The sequence below is a fragment of the Rhipicephalus sanguineus genome, chromosome 1, assembly GCF_013339695.2.
Source record: "Rhipicephalus sanguineus isolate Rsan-2018 chromosome 1, BIME_Rsan_1.4, whole genome shotgun sequence".
NCBI classification, from domain to species: Eukaryota; Metazoa; Arthropoda; class Arachnida; order Ixodida; family Ixodidae; genus Rhipicephalus; species Rhipicephalus sanguineus.
Genome location: NC_051176.1, coordinates 37,416,135 through 37,430,627, shown reverse-complemented (window position 1 = coordinate 37,430,627; position 14,493 = coordinate 37,416,135). Strand labels below are relative to the sequence as shown.

Genomic DNA, 14,493 nt, shown 5'->3' with positions numbered 1-14,493 from the left:
GCCGCTACACGCCGGCTCCGCTGCAGCGGTAGGCCGATAAGTTAACAGTGGCTTCTTGGCCCGCGCTCACTACAACTTGCACCGTCACATACACCAACTGGCTGACGCACGTAGCATAATCAGCATGTGTAATCACATCCCATCCATCTCAAGCGCGACCACTTGACCTTTTCTTTGTAACTTGATGGCAGCGTTCAGAAAAAGAAAAAAGAGATAGAAAACAAAAAAAAAAGGATAATAGCGGTGCTCAAAAGAAGCGGAGGTAGTGTCCCGTTCCCGGAAAAGCCTAGCAGACGACAGCTGCCCAGGACTGCTCATAGCGCGCATGCACGTATTCTTCTTCGTTTTGCCGCTGCGCTCCGTTGTACGGTGCTTATCAACTTGGCAGTCGACGCTCTAGCGGTCAGGTCAAAAAAAAAAATGGGTGACTGTACCAGTGCTTTTTAAGGGGCTCCCAAACCACCTCAATACTTTTTTGTTAACATTTCAGGTAAACACGTGCATCGAGTTCAGCATGCTATAACGATCAACACTGTCAAACACAGCTGCACTCTATGCACCCCGGGTGTGCTACGAAACCGAAAAACAATCCCGTACTCCTCTCCACGCGACGACACCAGTGTGATCAAGTGACGACACCGGGAGCAGACGCTGTCGATTGGTTGAGCAAGAAACTATATTTGTTTGCTAGCAGGTAGGCATGACCCCTGCTCTTCAGCATGTTGCTCTGCGCACGGTGAGCAAGAGACAGCAGCCAACGAACAGAGCATAGTGAAGGAAAGGGCAGAACGAGCGAGGGCCCCATTTTGATACTTAAACGCATAACTCCACTATTTCGAAAATTACTCATGGCTACGTGTTTTGTATACTCATGCACAACTGCAACACCAGTACAACTAAATTTCGACATCTGTGCGGTTTAGGGGCCCTTTAAAGGAGCATTGACATCAAATCTACTTGTCAATATTTTTGCATCCACGAGTAGTTATCCACCCCCTAGTAGCGATTCAAGACTCAAAATGCAACGAACGGACGAATAACTACCATATTTACTCGAATCTAACGCGCACTTTTTTTTCGGTAAAATGAGTCCAAAAATCGCATGCACGTTAGAATCGAGTACCGAAAAAAAAAAAAAAAACTCGGTTATCATATTGCCATCGGCATTTCAAGATGGCCGCCTCCTACGAGCCTCGGCCATTTCTGCCATTGTTTCAGTTCGTACGTGTGCTGAGCAGTTAGTCGTCCCGTTCTGCGTTCGCATCAACGGCATGGAAGTGCCGACTCCAAATACTCGACGAGTGCACCGCGATGCCGCATTTAAAATAAAAGTTATTACATGTTCAGAGAAGGACGGAAATCGGGCCGCATTGCGGTCGTTCGGAGTTCCCGGAACGTGCGTGCGAGACTGGCGCAAACAGAAGCAGAAGATTTTTTACGGCAAAGCTTCACGAAAAGGTTTCAGTGGACCAAAGCAGGGCCGGTTTCCCGAAATCGAAGAGCATTTACAGCGACAAGGAGTTGTCCGACAGCGACAAGGACTGATCCATTACGCGACTCGTATCGCCACCGTAGTGGTGACAGTTTAGCGGCAAGGCCCGCTGTTTGACTTTGTGTTTTATTTTTTTAAACTTTAGTTCTTTAAAACCCAAATACTTGTTCTTCAGAACGTGCGAAGACTGACTCCTACGGACCTTTTTTTTGTTCTTTTCTCTCACGAAAAATGGGTGCGCGATACAATCGATGTTATACTTTTTTTTTTTAAGTCGCGGAAAACGGGTGCGCGTTACAATCGAGGGCGCGGTAGAATCGAGTAAATACGGTATCTTTTATGACGAGCATCGAGCACGATTCAAAACGGGTGGCAAGCCCACCAATTCGTAGCACTGGCAGCGCCACCTCACAGTCACCTCCAGACTGCACCCCAGCTGATCATGTGGCCACAGAAAGAAATGACGCAAGGTTCAGCTGACATTTCGTCTGCTAGGTGCACACACATGTAGCCATGTCATTGTCACCAGTATCACCGTCGTTGCTGTCAGCTGTATCAACAAGTGATGAAGAAAACATTCTGGAATTGGGAATCGCCAAGATTTGCAACGTCAGAAATCATTTTTGCTTAGACCCTTTGAAAGGCAACGATTCGGAAATGGACAACGTTCCAAGCAGTGACTACAAGGTGACTGGGGAGGCATGATTGGGCCATGCTTGCTGGTATGTCTCAGTAATTAATATTAGAGTACAGCATTGCAGTATATGCAAAGGAGTTTGCGGAATACTGAGCTACCGGACGATGATATCAACACCTTGCAATGCTTTGGACAAGCACAATGATAAATACTACGTTTTTGCTGGGTGTCCGTGATGAAAAAAGTTGAACAAGGCAACGCATTTGAAATTACACCACTGCCGTGAATGCGCATCAGCAGAGAAGTAGAATACGGTAGGTTTCTACAAAAACAATTCTGTGCTGGCTAGGCACTAATTTGCACCGCTAAATCGCCCCACCTATCAAGCCTCTCACATTTACGGCTTTGGTCATCCGGTATTACGCTAATGCAAACAAGATTACGGAAGAACTCAAATTCTTCACTATCTGCGAGTTACTTGTTGGCGATGATATTTCTCTACACACTATTTTCATATACAAGCTCCACTTTGATAGCTTGTGGTCGTGTTGGCATGTACCGCACATGTAATGAAGCGACACACTCTTTCTGAGCTTCGAAGAACACGACTGCAGCGCACAACGATTCACCGTGTTACGATCGCGCTACGACCCACCACCATAAAGGCTCCCACAGGCTGGACCCCGAGCACGACTACCTGGGCAAGTGCCTAAGAACCGAGCTGCATTAAGGTGCAGAACGCGCGACCCTGTGCAGTGCTCTTTTCCTTGCTGGCGCACCTCTCGGAGGCACTGGACGCGTTCCTCGGAGACGCCGGATGCGTCCGAACAGCGGGCTGCGCCCTCCTCCTCTTAGCGTCTGAGTGCTGATAAAAGGCCGGCGCATCGAGCGTCGAGAGCTTCTGCTTCCACATGCTTTGTGTGTGTTTTGTCCTCGTCACGTATTAAACGTCTTTTTTCGTTGGCTACCTTTTGCCTTGCCACTGCCTGGACCTTCCCAGCCCAGTCCTTTGGCCCTCGTGTCATGCTACCCACGAGACCCTGGTGCATCTCGTAACAACTGGATGGCAGAGGTGGGATTGCAGTGGACCTTGCAACTTGTGCCAACTGAACCGTGGACATCGCATCGAAGCCCGTGACTGCAGTCACGTGAGTGTCGGACTTTTCCCCCTTGAAGATGTGCCAGGCTTCTAGGAACAGCTTTGAAGGTTGAAGCTGGCAGGTTGTCTTTATCGGTACTGAGTCCCTTTGCGTTAACGCACTTGGCGGTAGCTGATAAAGAAAAGATAGGGAGAGAGGTTCAATGTCTGGGCTGGTCATGGATCTCAATTCTCTAAGCAAGCCTGAATCGTTATTGCAATACTCAGAATTGGGAGTGGAAGCGGGAAACGCTAGACGGAAGCCGCAAATCGTTCAGGCTTTGCTTGCCTTGGAAGCAGATGACAGTGAGCTTCTAGAATGTTGGGAAATTGTCAAAGAGCGCCAGGCAAACGATGAAAAGAGGCGCGCTGAAGAAAAAGAGAGATTATTGCTTGAGCTCGAATTAAAGTGCTTAGAGCTGGAACTGCAGAAGGCGAAGGCGGCTAGCGTCAAAGCGCACCTGCCAGTTGCAGAAGCGCGAGAAAATTTTAGTATGAAGGATTTAATGCAGCCTTTCCAAGTAGGAGAGGACATTGGAATGTTTCTCGTGAACTTCGAACGGACTTGCCAAAGAATGAAGCTCTCTAAGGCGTCATGGCCACAGCGCTTGTTAACCGTTTTGCCGTGCCAGGTGGCGGACACTATGGGGAGACTTAGCACAGAGCAGTATGAGGACTACGATACTGTAAAATCCAGCCTTCTTAAGAGATACCGCCTGTCTCCAGAAGCGTTCCGGCAGCGCTTTCGAAAAGCCACCAAGTTGAAAAACGAATCGTACGTTGAGTTCGGATACAACTTAAAGCTCAACTTCGTTGAATGGCTAAGAAGCGCCGAAGTTTACGGAGACATGGCGAAGGTTGTCGAGTGCCTGTGCCTAGAGCAGTTTTACAACACAATTCCTGACCGAATGCGTTTACGGATCCTCGACAGGCCCGACGTGACCACAGTTGAAAAAGCGGCCGAGCTCGCGGAGGAATACGCGTCGCGTCATGCATCGCAGCAAAGTGAAGGGCGGACGCTCGACGCGTTTCCGAAGCAAGGCGCGGACAATGGATCCCCAAAGCTTTTCAGACGCAACGGTAACGCGAAAGGCCCAGATCCAGAGAAGGAAATTGAGCAGACGTTACCTAAAGCTACATTTAAAGACAAGAAGAACAAGCAGTTTGAAGCGCAGAAGCCGATAACATGCTATAAGTGCCTTCAACCGGGGCACCTTGCCTCAGGTTGCCGACGATGAGAACTTAGAGCTACTTAAGCCGTTCATGAAAGAGTGTACGGTGAACGGAAAGCGCTGCAGGGTACTTAGAGATTCCGCAGCCACCATGGATGTCATTCATCCATCTTATGTCAGCGCCAAGGACTTCACTGGCGAGTGTGCATGGATACGACAGGTGGTGCAGAAGCACAGCGTTTGTCTTCCACTCGCGCGTGTCCGTATCGAGGGGCTCTTTGGAACGTTCACTACTGAAGCTGCGGTTTCGGCCAGACTGCCACCACAGTATTCCTACCTATTTTCGAATAGATCAGAAATGTTTCTGAGGAATATGGGAACTTGTTTTGAACAGGGGGAGGTTTGCCCGCTTACCCGCTTAAAAGTACGAGAACGTTCTAGTCAGCCGGACTATGATCCGCCTGCCTTGATAGACGCATGCGAGGCGCCACAGCCGAACGCGGATGGCCCAATTCCAGAAAGCGTTGCCGATCTAGACGCTAGAACCGTTGCTAGAACAGATGCCGCTTTTCCAGAGGTGCAAGGGCAAGCTCCCATAAAAAATGGGGCTCTCCAGAAAAGCAATGGCATTTTGTTCCACCCATATCGAGAAAGAGGAGGCGTCGTCTTCGGCGAAAAAAAAAATGTGTCAGGCAAACACGCTCTTCGCTTGAGCCTCGCATTTCAGGAAATCAATTTCAAAATGCTATGAAAAAAAAGGTAATGCAGATGGCTTAAGTGGCTGCTTCGAATAACGAGTGTGCCTGAATGTATTGCAAACTCGCGTCTGCAGTGTTTAGCAAAATGTAATTATTTGTTTTTAAAAAATGTATTCCTTTCACTTTGAGAACTGAGGTACTGGCTAATGCGTTGGGCATTGGATTTTTGTTCCCGTCACCTGCCAACATTATTGATTGTTTTAAACTGAGCCTGGTAGGTCTTTGGGAGAATTGTCTGGCGCTTGCGGGCTGCTTTCACCGAGGTACTTCTAGTGAAGGTACCATCCAGATCGCACTTCTGCAAACGTACAACAAGGCCAGAACTGTTTTGAGTTTTCACAACTGACGCACCAAAGGGAAGCCATCCATACAGCGGTGTGTGTAATGGGTGTTGCTGTGTCGCCTTATCGTGGTGCACTTTCCAGGACAATTGTGCCGCGAACGACAGCGAGTCCAAGCGTCGCCAGCAACGCGCACTTCAGATTTCCGCAAACTATCCCTCTGGAAATTGGTTGCTGACCCTTGTCCATCGGGACAACGATACCCCGGCGGAGAAGCTGTTACAATCGCGCTACGACCCACCACCGTAAAGGCTCCCACAGGCTGGACCCCGAGCACGACTACCTGGGCAAGTGCCTAAGAACCGAGCTGCATTAAGGTGCAGAACGCGCGACCCTGTGCAGTGCTCTTTTCCTTGCTGGCGCACCTCTCGGAGGCACTGGACGCGTTCCTCGGAGACGCCGGACGCGTCCGAACAGCGGGCTGCGCCCTCCTCCTCTTAGCGTCTGAGTGCTGATAAAAGGCCGGCGCATCGAGCGTCGAGAGCTTCTGCTTCCACATGCTTTGTGTGTGTTTTGTCCTCGTCACGTATTAAACGTCTTTTTTCGTTGGCTACCTTTTGCCTTGCCACTGCCTGGACCTTCCCAGCCCAGTCATTTGGCCCTCGTGTCATGCTACCCACGAGACCCTGGTGCATCTCGTAACAACCGACATGCTGACTGACGAGCACACAACAAATCATTCGAGACGGCGCGACGAAGATCAGGCATGAGGAGTAAGGTTGGCGAGGTGCGCCGCTGGGAGTGAGAGGGTTCCCAGGCATCGAAGCCATTCAGCGCCACGATCAGAAACCTCAGATCATCGACGTCATCGTTACTAGCGCATCGTCACTCAGGATGGTTATGGGCCACACCAAACATCTCACAGTAATGTCGATGTCGCAGGGTGCTCCTGTTGAGCTTTCGTACGCCGTTTGCCCTAAAAAAAATAACTTCCAGGTGACGGACACCATTCAAATTTGGCCAAAAAGACTTATGCATACCGAGCAATCGAATGAAGGGCACATCTCGAGCTTGAAATTTTTTGTCAGTGCCTCTTTAATGGCTTGCCAGAGAACATGTAGTCGCTTGGCACACATTCAATCAGCCACAACATGCATGATTTGGATTGCCTGAACTGCCGGGCACTACCACTCAAGCCAAACACATGGCATGGGCAGGCCCACATTTATGTATTTTTAACATATTATTATTAAATGAAAATTGAGCCATTAAGGTAAGTCGTCTTTAGTGCGGCTATTGCTGTCTCACCACAGTAGCCCGACTAGCTGAGTAAGCCGAACAAATTGCTCACCTTAGCAGGAAGCCCAGGTCCCACAGTATGTTGTATGCAAATGTCTGAAAATAGAGAAAGGTTACACACAACAGTGAGTCACCCTCTGGTATTTACTGTTTTGCATTTGTACTCTACCACATCTGCAAATGCCATTCAAAATGTCACACAAACAAATCCTCACAACTTCCAGATTACAACCATGCAGGCACTGCATCTCCTACACGTATAACATAAGCAAGCTGGACAATGGGGTAGCTTTGCACTCTCACTGTCAAAATTAACAGTTTGCACAAGGTCGTCCTTACTGCCCTGTCACAATGGAGACAGCACATTTTCTCACAGTTAACCTTGTCCAGTTTGCTCTGCCTCTGTTATGAATGCAACCAGCTCTTCTTTTGACGCATCTGGCTACAACAGGCAAATTCTTGGGCAAATTTTGTCTAGGTGGTGCAAATACCACTTCCCTTGTTGCAACAATGTGGGCATGCAGCGGTGTATTGCACATAACTATTTCCCTCAACTCAGAAAGTCCCAACCACACCAGTGGCAAGTTTACGACAATGGTGCGCTGAGAAACTAGAACTGGATATTTTCAAGTCAACCAAGCAAGCCACTTCCCACCGCTGTCAGCTCCGTGCCAAGCAATTGCATATAGTGCCACTAGGCCTAACTAGCTTAGCTTTGAAGCAGCAGTACACAGTACTTCCAAAACAAATGCCAATAGCAAAATCCACCATATAACACTTCCCATTTCATCATTTGTTATTCGTGGCATCCAGACTGTAAATAAGCTTCATGCAACTGAGCAGTCTCATATGCAGAGCAGCTAAGAGCTCAAAAGGCAAATATTAAGTCAAGATGCATTGTTAAATTACCATTCCAGAAACCTCACAGCACTGGTTTCATGCAAAAACAAATACAGTTAAACAAATGTAGTTAATTTAGGAGAAAGGATCCACTAAACCATAGCGCAACCCAAACCGCCCACCCCCAAGCGGAGAGAATGACATCACGATCACTGCCCTTTACTGCTAAACAGGCGGTGCTACGGTTTCCAATGCCATCACATGGACGTGGCAGTTTCTCCACCTTGCAGTTAGATCCAGCAAAGCAGCACACATTGACGAAGCTAGGCACCACATAGACTATAGTCGATGACAACCCAAGAATAAAAAGTAAAATATACCGCTGTCCATCCATAAAATACACATCCAATTACGGCTGCTCTTTTCTATGGTGCAATGACTAAGAACAAATCAAAAATGCACATGGCATCGTTTGCTGTGACGAGTGGCGAGGCACCACTGCGCGAAGGGCTGCCACCTTAATTTTCCTGTGATGAATGTTTCTTCTAAAAAAATTGTTTTGCACTGTTATACACACGAACCTCAGCATCAGTCTCGCCATTCGTCATTCAATGCAGTAGAAGTCTTCAATTGTGCCGCCTTTGAAGTATACCAACATGGCAGGCTCTCTGAGTGTTTTGCAGTGTTTTATTGCGTACCGTCGTTTCAGCAGCGGCAAGTTGCAACAAACCATGTGTTTCTCGCATTGCTGGGATACACCGTGCATACCGCCACTGGACCACCGCACTCACAGATTGTCGCCGTGTTCATGCATGTGCAGTGAACATGAAGCTGAAGTCTGAATGTGCGTGCCGCAAATGCCATTACATTAGCATTGCCTTGCCTACTGCTTGCAGTTCATGTGGGAATTGTGGGGATCTTTCGTGATATGTGCTGTGCAGTGCAATGCACCTAAAAATGCTGACAAAGTGTAAAAAAAAACGGATGACACAGCCCATTAGCGCAACACACTGCAGGAGTAAACAAACCAGGTGTGGAGAATACGCAGCTGGCATATGCATTATTAGAAAAGAATTGTAGTCATTCAATTCATGTGTAATTAGGTGACGTATGCCCATCAGCACAGGTGAGTCGTGTTAGCAGAATTCAGTTCATTTATCAGCCCACAAAGACGCGCTAGGTGAAAACTACAGTGTCTGTATAAAAAGTATCTGGAACGATTTTTTCCTGATGTGATTGTACGTCGCAGCGCGGTCGCACCGCACATGCCCTGTGGTGGGGAATGTGACCGATGCACCAAGCACCAGTAGCCTGTGAGCATTTGTTCAGGCTAGATGGGGTTTTTAGTGGACCACTGTCAACTCAGTGCAAGTGCAAAATGCAGCGAATGATTGAACAGCGGTACGACATCACATTTTGTGTTGGCCAGACAATACCTGACGACCTCTCAACAATTCTCAAAGCCCTTACAGCCCCCTCTTGGCACCAGCCATGGGCGCCAGCAGGGGGGCGCAAAAGGGGCACTTGTGCCCGCACCCCCTCCAAAACCATACCAGCACTTGCCTCACACCCAAGTCACACCAGCACTCCTATCCGATGCCCATGCCAATCCATGCAAATCCTGCCAATGCCCATGCAAAAGTGAAATCTTCCCTCAAAGGACATTTGTCAAAGAAGCCTTTGAAGCCCTTCTGGAATTCACCTAAGTGGAAGCCTCCAAGTCATGGATGGCAAAAGTGTGTCGATGCTCAAGGGATGTCCTTTGAAGACATTTGAGGCATTGTAGCACTATCTTTAATAAATCTATTCTTTCTAAACTTTTCCCGATACTTTTAATACAAGCCCTGTATTTATTTATTTTTGAATACTGCAACGTTTTGTTTAACTCTTTCCTTACCACGGGGAAATTGGCCTATTTTTGTATGTTGCAACTAGGAATTTTCTGTGCCGTTGCTACTAGGTTTACAGTGCCATGCAATACATCAAAATAAAGACAAATGAACGTACTTTTGAATGCTGTTTATCTTAAAACAATAGAAAAAACTTATTTGGCCAAGAAAATTCCTATACAAAAAAAAAAATCAAAATTTTTCAAAAAAATTTTTAGGAAGGAAGCCACATCTCCAACAAAACATTTTTTTGAGAAATTCCGAAATATACAAAATGTTTATTAATCACAGGGCAACATTATTTAGAGAAATGGCTAAAATCGATAAAGCTGTCTTTGAGTTACAAAAAAATTACTTGATGCATAGCGAAATAGTGAAGTTCTGAGTTGGTCCTAGCCAAGATTTTTTTTTTCAAGAAATAAAATTTTACAGCACAATATTACATACCAAAATGCAAGTACTAAATGTAGAGTTTGAAAGGTACATTCGACGAAAGAAATGGCAGATATAAATATATAACAAAAATTGACAAACACAAATAATTAAGTACGTTCACAACAAACGTCATAATATTAGACTTATATCTTCAGAGTAAAAAATTATGGAAAAATTATGAGAGATGCAAAATATTTAAAACAGCGTAGTGGAGTAGGAGTGAAAAAACGAAAGTTTTAGCTCAAGAACTTCTCGAGCTATAAATTGTTCACTCAAGGAGATCAGTGTGCCAGGCACCAAAACAGTTCGTTCGCCGTTCGTTTCGGGATCCGAAACATGCAGCGTGGCCAGGAGCGCGGTAAAACGCTGCCTTGCCATGATTTTTGGCGGAAGAAGTCCCGAAAGCAATTTAGTCGTACTCCAGTACAAATTTAGACGCGGAAGTTCTAATATCCCCATGTACATCGAGAGTCCAATAAACTTCACCATCTCCTCTGGCGTCACCTCCTTCCACGATCCGTCTTTCTCACTGTATCTCGGCTTTTCAAGTATGTGGGCCCACGCATACTTGAAAAGCATACCTCCGCCGTGAAGAAGAGGCGGAAAAAATCCAGCGCTCTCGTCAGCCGATGCGAGTTACTGCGGAGCGTCATGTCGAGGTCGATACCCAGATGCGCGCGTCCCTCTGGGGTCGGAAGTCCACGCGTCTTTGTGCTGGAGGCACCACGACATGCCCAAGTGAAGTAGACACGCTAAAGATAATAATAATAATATGTGGGACACATACAGAGCAAGTCAGCCGGCTCCAGAACACTACAAACAAAAGCGAAAGTGAAAACGAAACTTGCTCGCGACTAACAGCTGACGTTTCCGGCTGATCTGGTGAAATTTCTTCATCGGAGCTGAAATCCGACGTCACCACATCGTTGTCTGATTCATCACTGCTCGAGAAGTCTAAAAGATTGCTCGTCGAAGCGCCGGCATCGAGCGAAATTGCTTTTTTCCGAGCGCGCGTCGTTTCGGATGTCAACACCATCGCGCGGCTCACGTGCGCTTCAACCTTTGAACGCGGGCGCCCTTTAATAATCGCCGCCTCGCGGTAAAAATGCGAACCGTGCAGAAACAGCAATTCTAGTGTGTGTACAATCGTCTAGATGGCGCTTCATGTCGAAGCGCACGGCGGTTGTTGAAAAATAGCAGCGTGAAATCATCGTTCACCGGTGAACGATGCCTAGTGGCGTGGTAAGGAAAGAGTTAAGGGGAGATGCTACTTGAAGACACTTTTTCTTTAATATTCACCCTAGAGCAATGAAACTTGAGCTGCTTATAGAACTTTTTATGCTGATTTCAAATATATAATTAGTTTTCTTGCAAGTTGCACACTTTTAGTTCTGCAACATGACAAAGTGAAAAACTTAAGCCTATTGCCCCCCTCTTTTCACACCTCAACTTCAATAATTTTTTACAATTGATAGTTCATAATGTTTCAAATAGAGTGTAGAATGCAAATAACTAATTAGGAAGTCCATACAAAATATGTACTAGACATGAAAAATTTTAACGTGGGAAGTTCATATTTCTCCTACCCTAGCGAAAGTTTACAGAACTTTTTTTAATTATATAATAAGAATATTGAAACTTATACAAGATAATTGCATTTCTCGTACTTTGGAAAAAATTTGGGAAAAATTTCATGCAGATCTGAGCACCAGAAGTACCCGAAAAAGGAGGGGCACATTGACAAAAATGGCAAAATTTGTGTTTTGAGAAAAACGAGTTTTAAAGTCAAAATTGCATGTTTATTTATCAAAGATGTCATTCAATGCGACGAAATTTGTACACAAGAAAGAACAATCCTCCTTGTAGTGGCCACTGCCATTAAAATGCGCCATAGGTTTGGCCCTCACGGCTCTTTCGAGCTGACTCCTCGACAAGAGATTTTTTCTTCAGCGCACGCCGACGAGCCCTTGCTTCTCCTGTTAGCTTTTGAGGCATTTTTTTCTGGCGTGTGCTGTCTCGTGATGTGCCAAGGGCAACCAGATCATGAGGCGGGAGCACGCCAAGCTCTTCCAGAACACGTTCAAAACTGGAGTGCCCTCGATTAAACCAACATGTTCAGTGCTGTCATATCAGCAATCAACAAAGACTCGTTAGTAGCGACTGACATTTGCGTGCAGTAGATATTGCCGTACTTATGGCGTTTACCGTACGGAGGTGCTAAGATGCCCCAGTGAAATGGCCTGTACTGAAGTACAATAAAAACTCAGGGTCCCTTATGCATTTGCCTGAGACGACTGGAAGGCCATCAAGATGATGTTCTAGATGAATTACCAACCCGTTCAAACGCTCACGTTAATAGGCCTAGTTGCTGCATAACTTTGCAGGTAAGAACTTCAGCACAAACGAGGACGAATTACAAAGAGATGAGACGAGCGCAGTGCGCGTGTTCCGTCCTATTAGCGCTGAAGTTTTCACCTTCAAAATGTACTGAAGTAACATTTGTATCAGATGGAATGGAGTAGCACAAGCACAGACCCGTAATAGCTTCATGAAGCTAGATGCATGGGTCGCGGGCCGCTGCGGATGCCTGCGTGCAGCGCATATAATCGCCCATCGTAGCAGCTGCACGCCCAATACTTCTTTCAAATGTGCCCACATGGGAGCCTTCGTCCCTTTTTCCTATTCTTCTAAGCTTGATTTCAGCTTTTGTAGAGCGACATTTTTAGTTGAGTCCTCATAGCCGTCGGCGTGCGGCGTCTGCTAGCGCGCGCTGCCCATATTTTCCAAGGCCAGGCGTTTGCGTGAGGCGGGTGCCAGCAAAGCCGAAAGAACGGGGAAAAATCTAGGGACTTTAGGTGCCAGCGCGCGCTGCCCATGGTTGCCAGGCGTGGCCATGCATGCGCAAAGGAGACCCATGTGGAACGTACTGCAAAGAACCTCTCCCGACAAAATAACATGTGAACGAACACTGTGAGGTTTGGCTTGGCTAAGCTACGGCTGGCAACGGATTGACACGTGCGGTTTTGAGGTTACGGCAGCCGCGGCGCGGTGCGGCGGTGCTGCTGGCCACACCTGCGATGCAAGTATGGTAGGTTCGAGCATATGAAAACAACCAAAATGGCGGCGTCGGTGGTGACTTTGGGTCGGCGGTTAACAGTAAAAAGTCCGGGAAATCGGATGGCGAAGGCTATAAGCGTCTGGAATTTCGGACATTTTAATACATTGACTCTATGGGGAACTTGACGGTGCCACAGATGAGTCCGGGAAATCAGGCATGTCCAGAATTTCGGGCATCCGGGAAATCGGACGTCGACTGTACATGTGACGAAATTTGAATGAAGGCACGCCGAAGCAGAATCTCGTCAGCAAAATCGGCAAGCATTCTGAAATACACAAGCAGACAACTTAATGTTTGCGTGCGATGGGTGGTGCTTATCTGTTTCTTTCTTAAACTATCAAGAGGCGCGAAAAACTATTTCGCCTGCCTGCCTGCAAGAAGAAGCACCGCAGTGGCTCTGGTTATATGCTTCCGAGACAAAGAAAAGGTTGATATTGCGGTTTTCTTGTGCACAGTTCGAAAGAAATGGATAAGCACCAAACACTACGCGCAAAAGTAACGTGATGCGTGGGCACAAGTAAGACTACTTGCAGCTTTTCACGAAAACATACGGCCACAACATTCGTCACTTCCTTGTGACAGGTAGTTCCGGTCTGACACAGCAGAACGGTCGCACTTAGTGCGCGCCTTGCGCAATCAGTTTCAATTTCGCCCTTGAAATTCGATGACAAATATCTCGAACTACGTGCAACTTTTGTGATCTCTAAAAAATAGGTATGCAATAAATTGGCACGCACTACAACTCTGTAATATAAACACCTGCCCTCAAGTCAGTAATTAATAAGTTAATTAGATTTTTTAAATCAGTCTCAACAGTGTCATTTTAACTCCGGCAAAATATTTCTGCCTTGATGTGGAGTTCGTGTGCGAAAACGGATGTGGAGTTCGTGTGCGAAAACAACAAGTGCCTTCCTGTCATAGGATTTTTATAAAAAACCTGTACTATTGTATAAAAAAAACACCCTGTATAGTATAAAGAACTTCGCTGACAGCAACAATTCCCCTGGAATGTCCACAGAATTGCTGTCGCAACAAAATGCAACAGTGGTGAAGAGGGTGATACGTTGTACTGCACCTTCCGGCAATAATATTCGCAGGGGGGTTGCAACTGGCTGCCAATGTGTACAATGTGCTCTATCTGCAGTTTTGAAGGTGTCAAACTGCCACCCTCAAGCACTTTCTGCAGGCCTCCAGAGTTTCCAGATGAGTTGCAGAGTGATGATGCTGAAGGGATGCACATTTTCTACCCGATGCTGAAAGGACACTGAGGCCAGTAAGCCAACAACTGCCCAGTCAGGCACGAAGAGCCAGGAGCTTACTACCCATTCGTACATGATAAAATTGCCATTCCCGATTACTCTGTCACTTTAACCAATGAGCGGCAATGACTGTTTTCGCTGCTGGGTTCAGGAATCCATGAGAAGGAGCTCTTAA

At 46.7% G+C, this 14,493-nt stretch overlaps 1 protein-coding gene across 1 annotated transcript in view; it reads right to left on the bottom strand.

Moving 5' to 3' along the window:
• Positions 1-14,493, bottom strand: part of LOC119390662 (surfeit locus protein 4 homolog) — a 56,412-nt gene that overhangs the window by 26,670 nt on the left and 15,249 nt on the right. Inside the window, exon 3 of the mRNA XM_037658300.2 lies at positions 6,830-6,873. Within this exon, the coding sequence (XP_037514228.1) occupies positions 6,830-6,873 (44 nt within the window). The remainder of the gene's footprint in view (positions 1-6,829; positions 6,874-14,493) is intronic.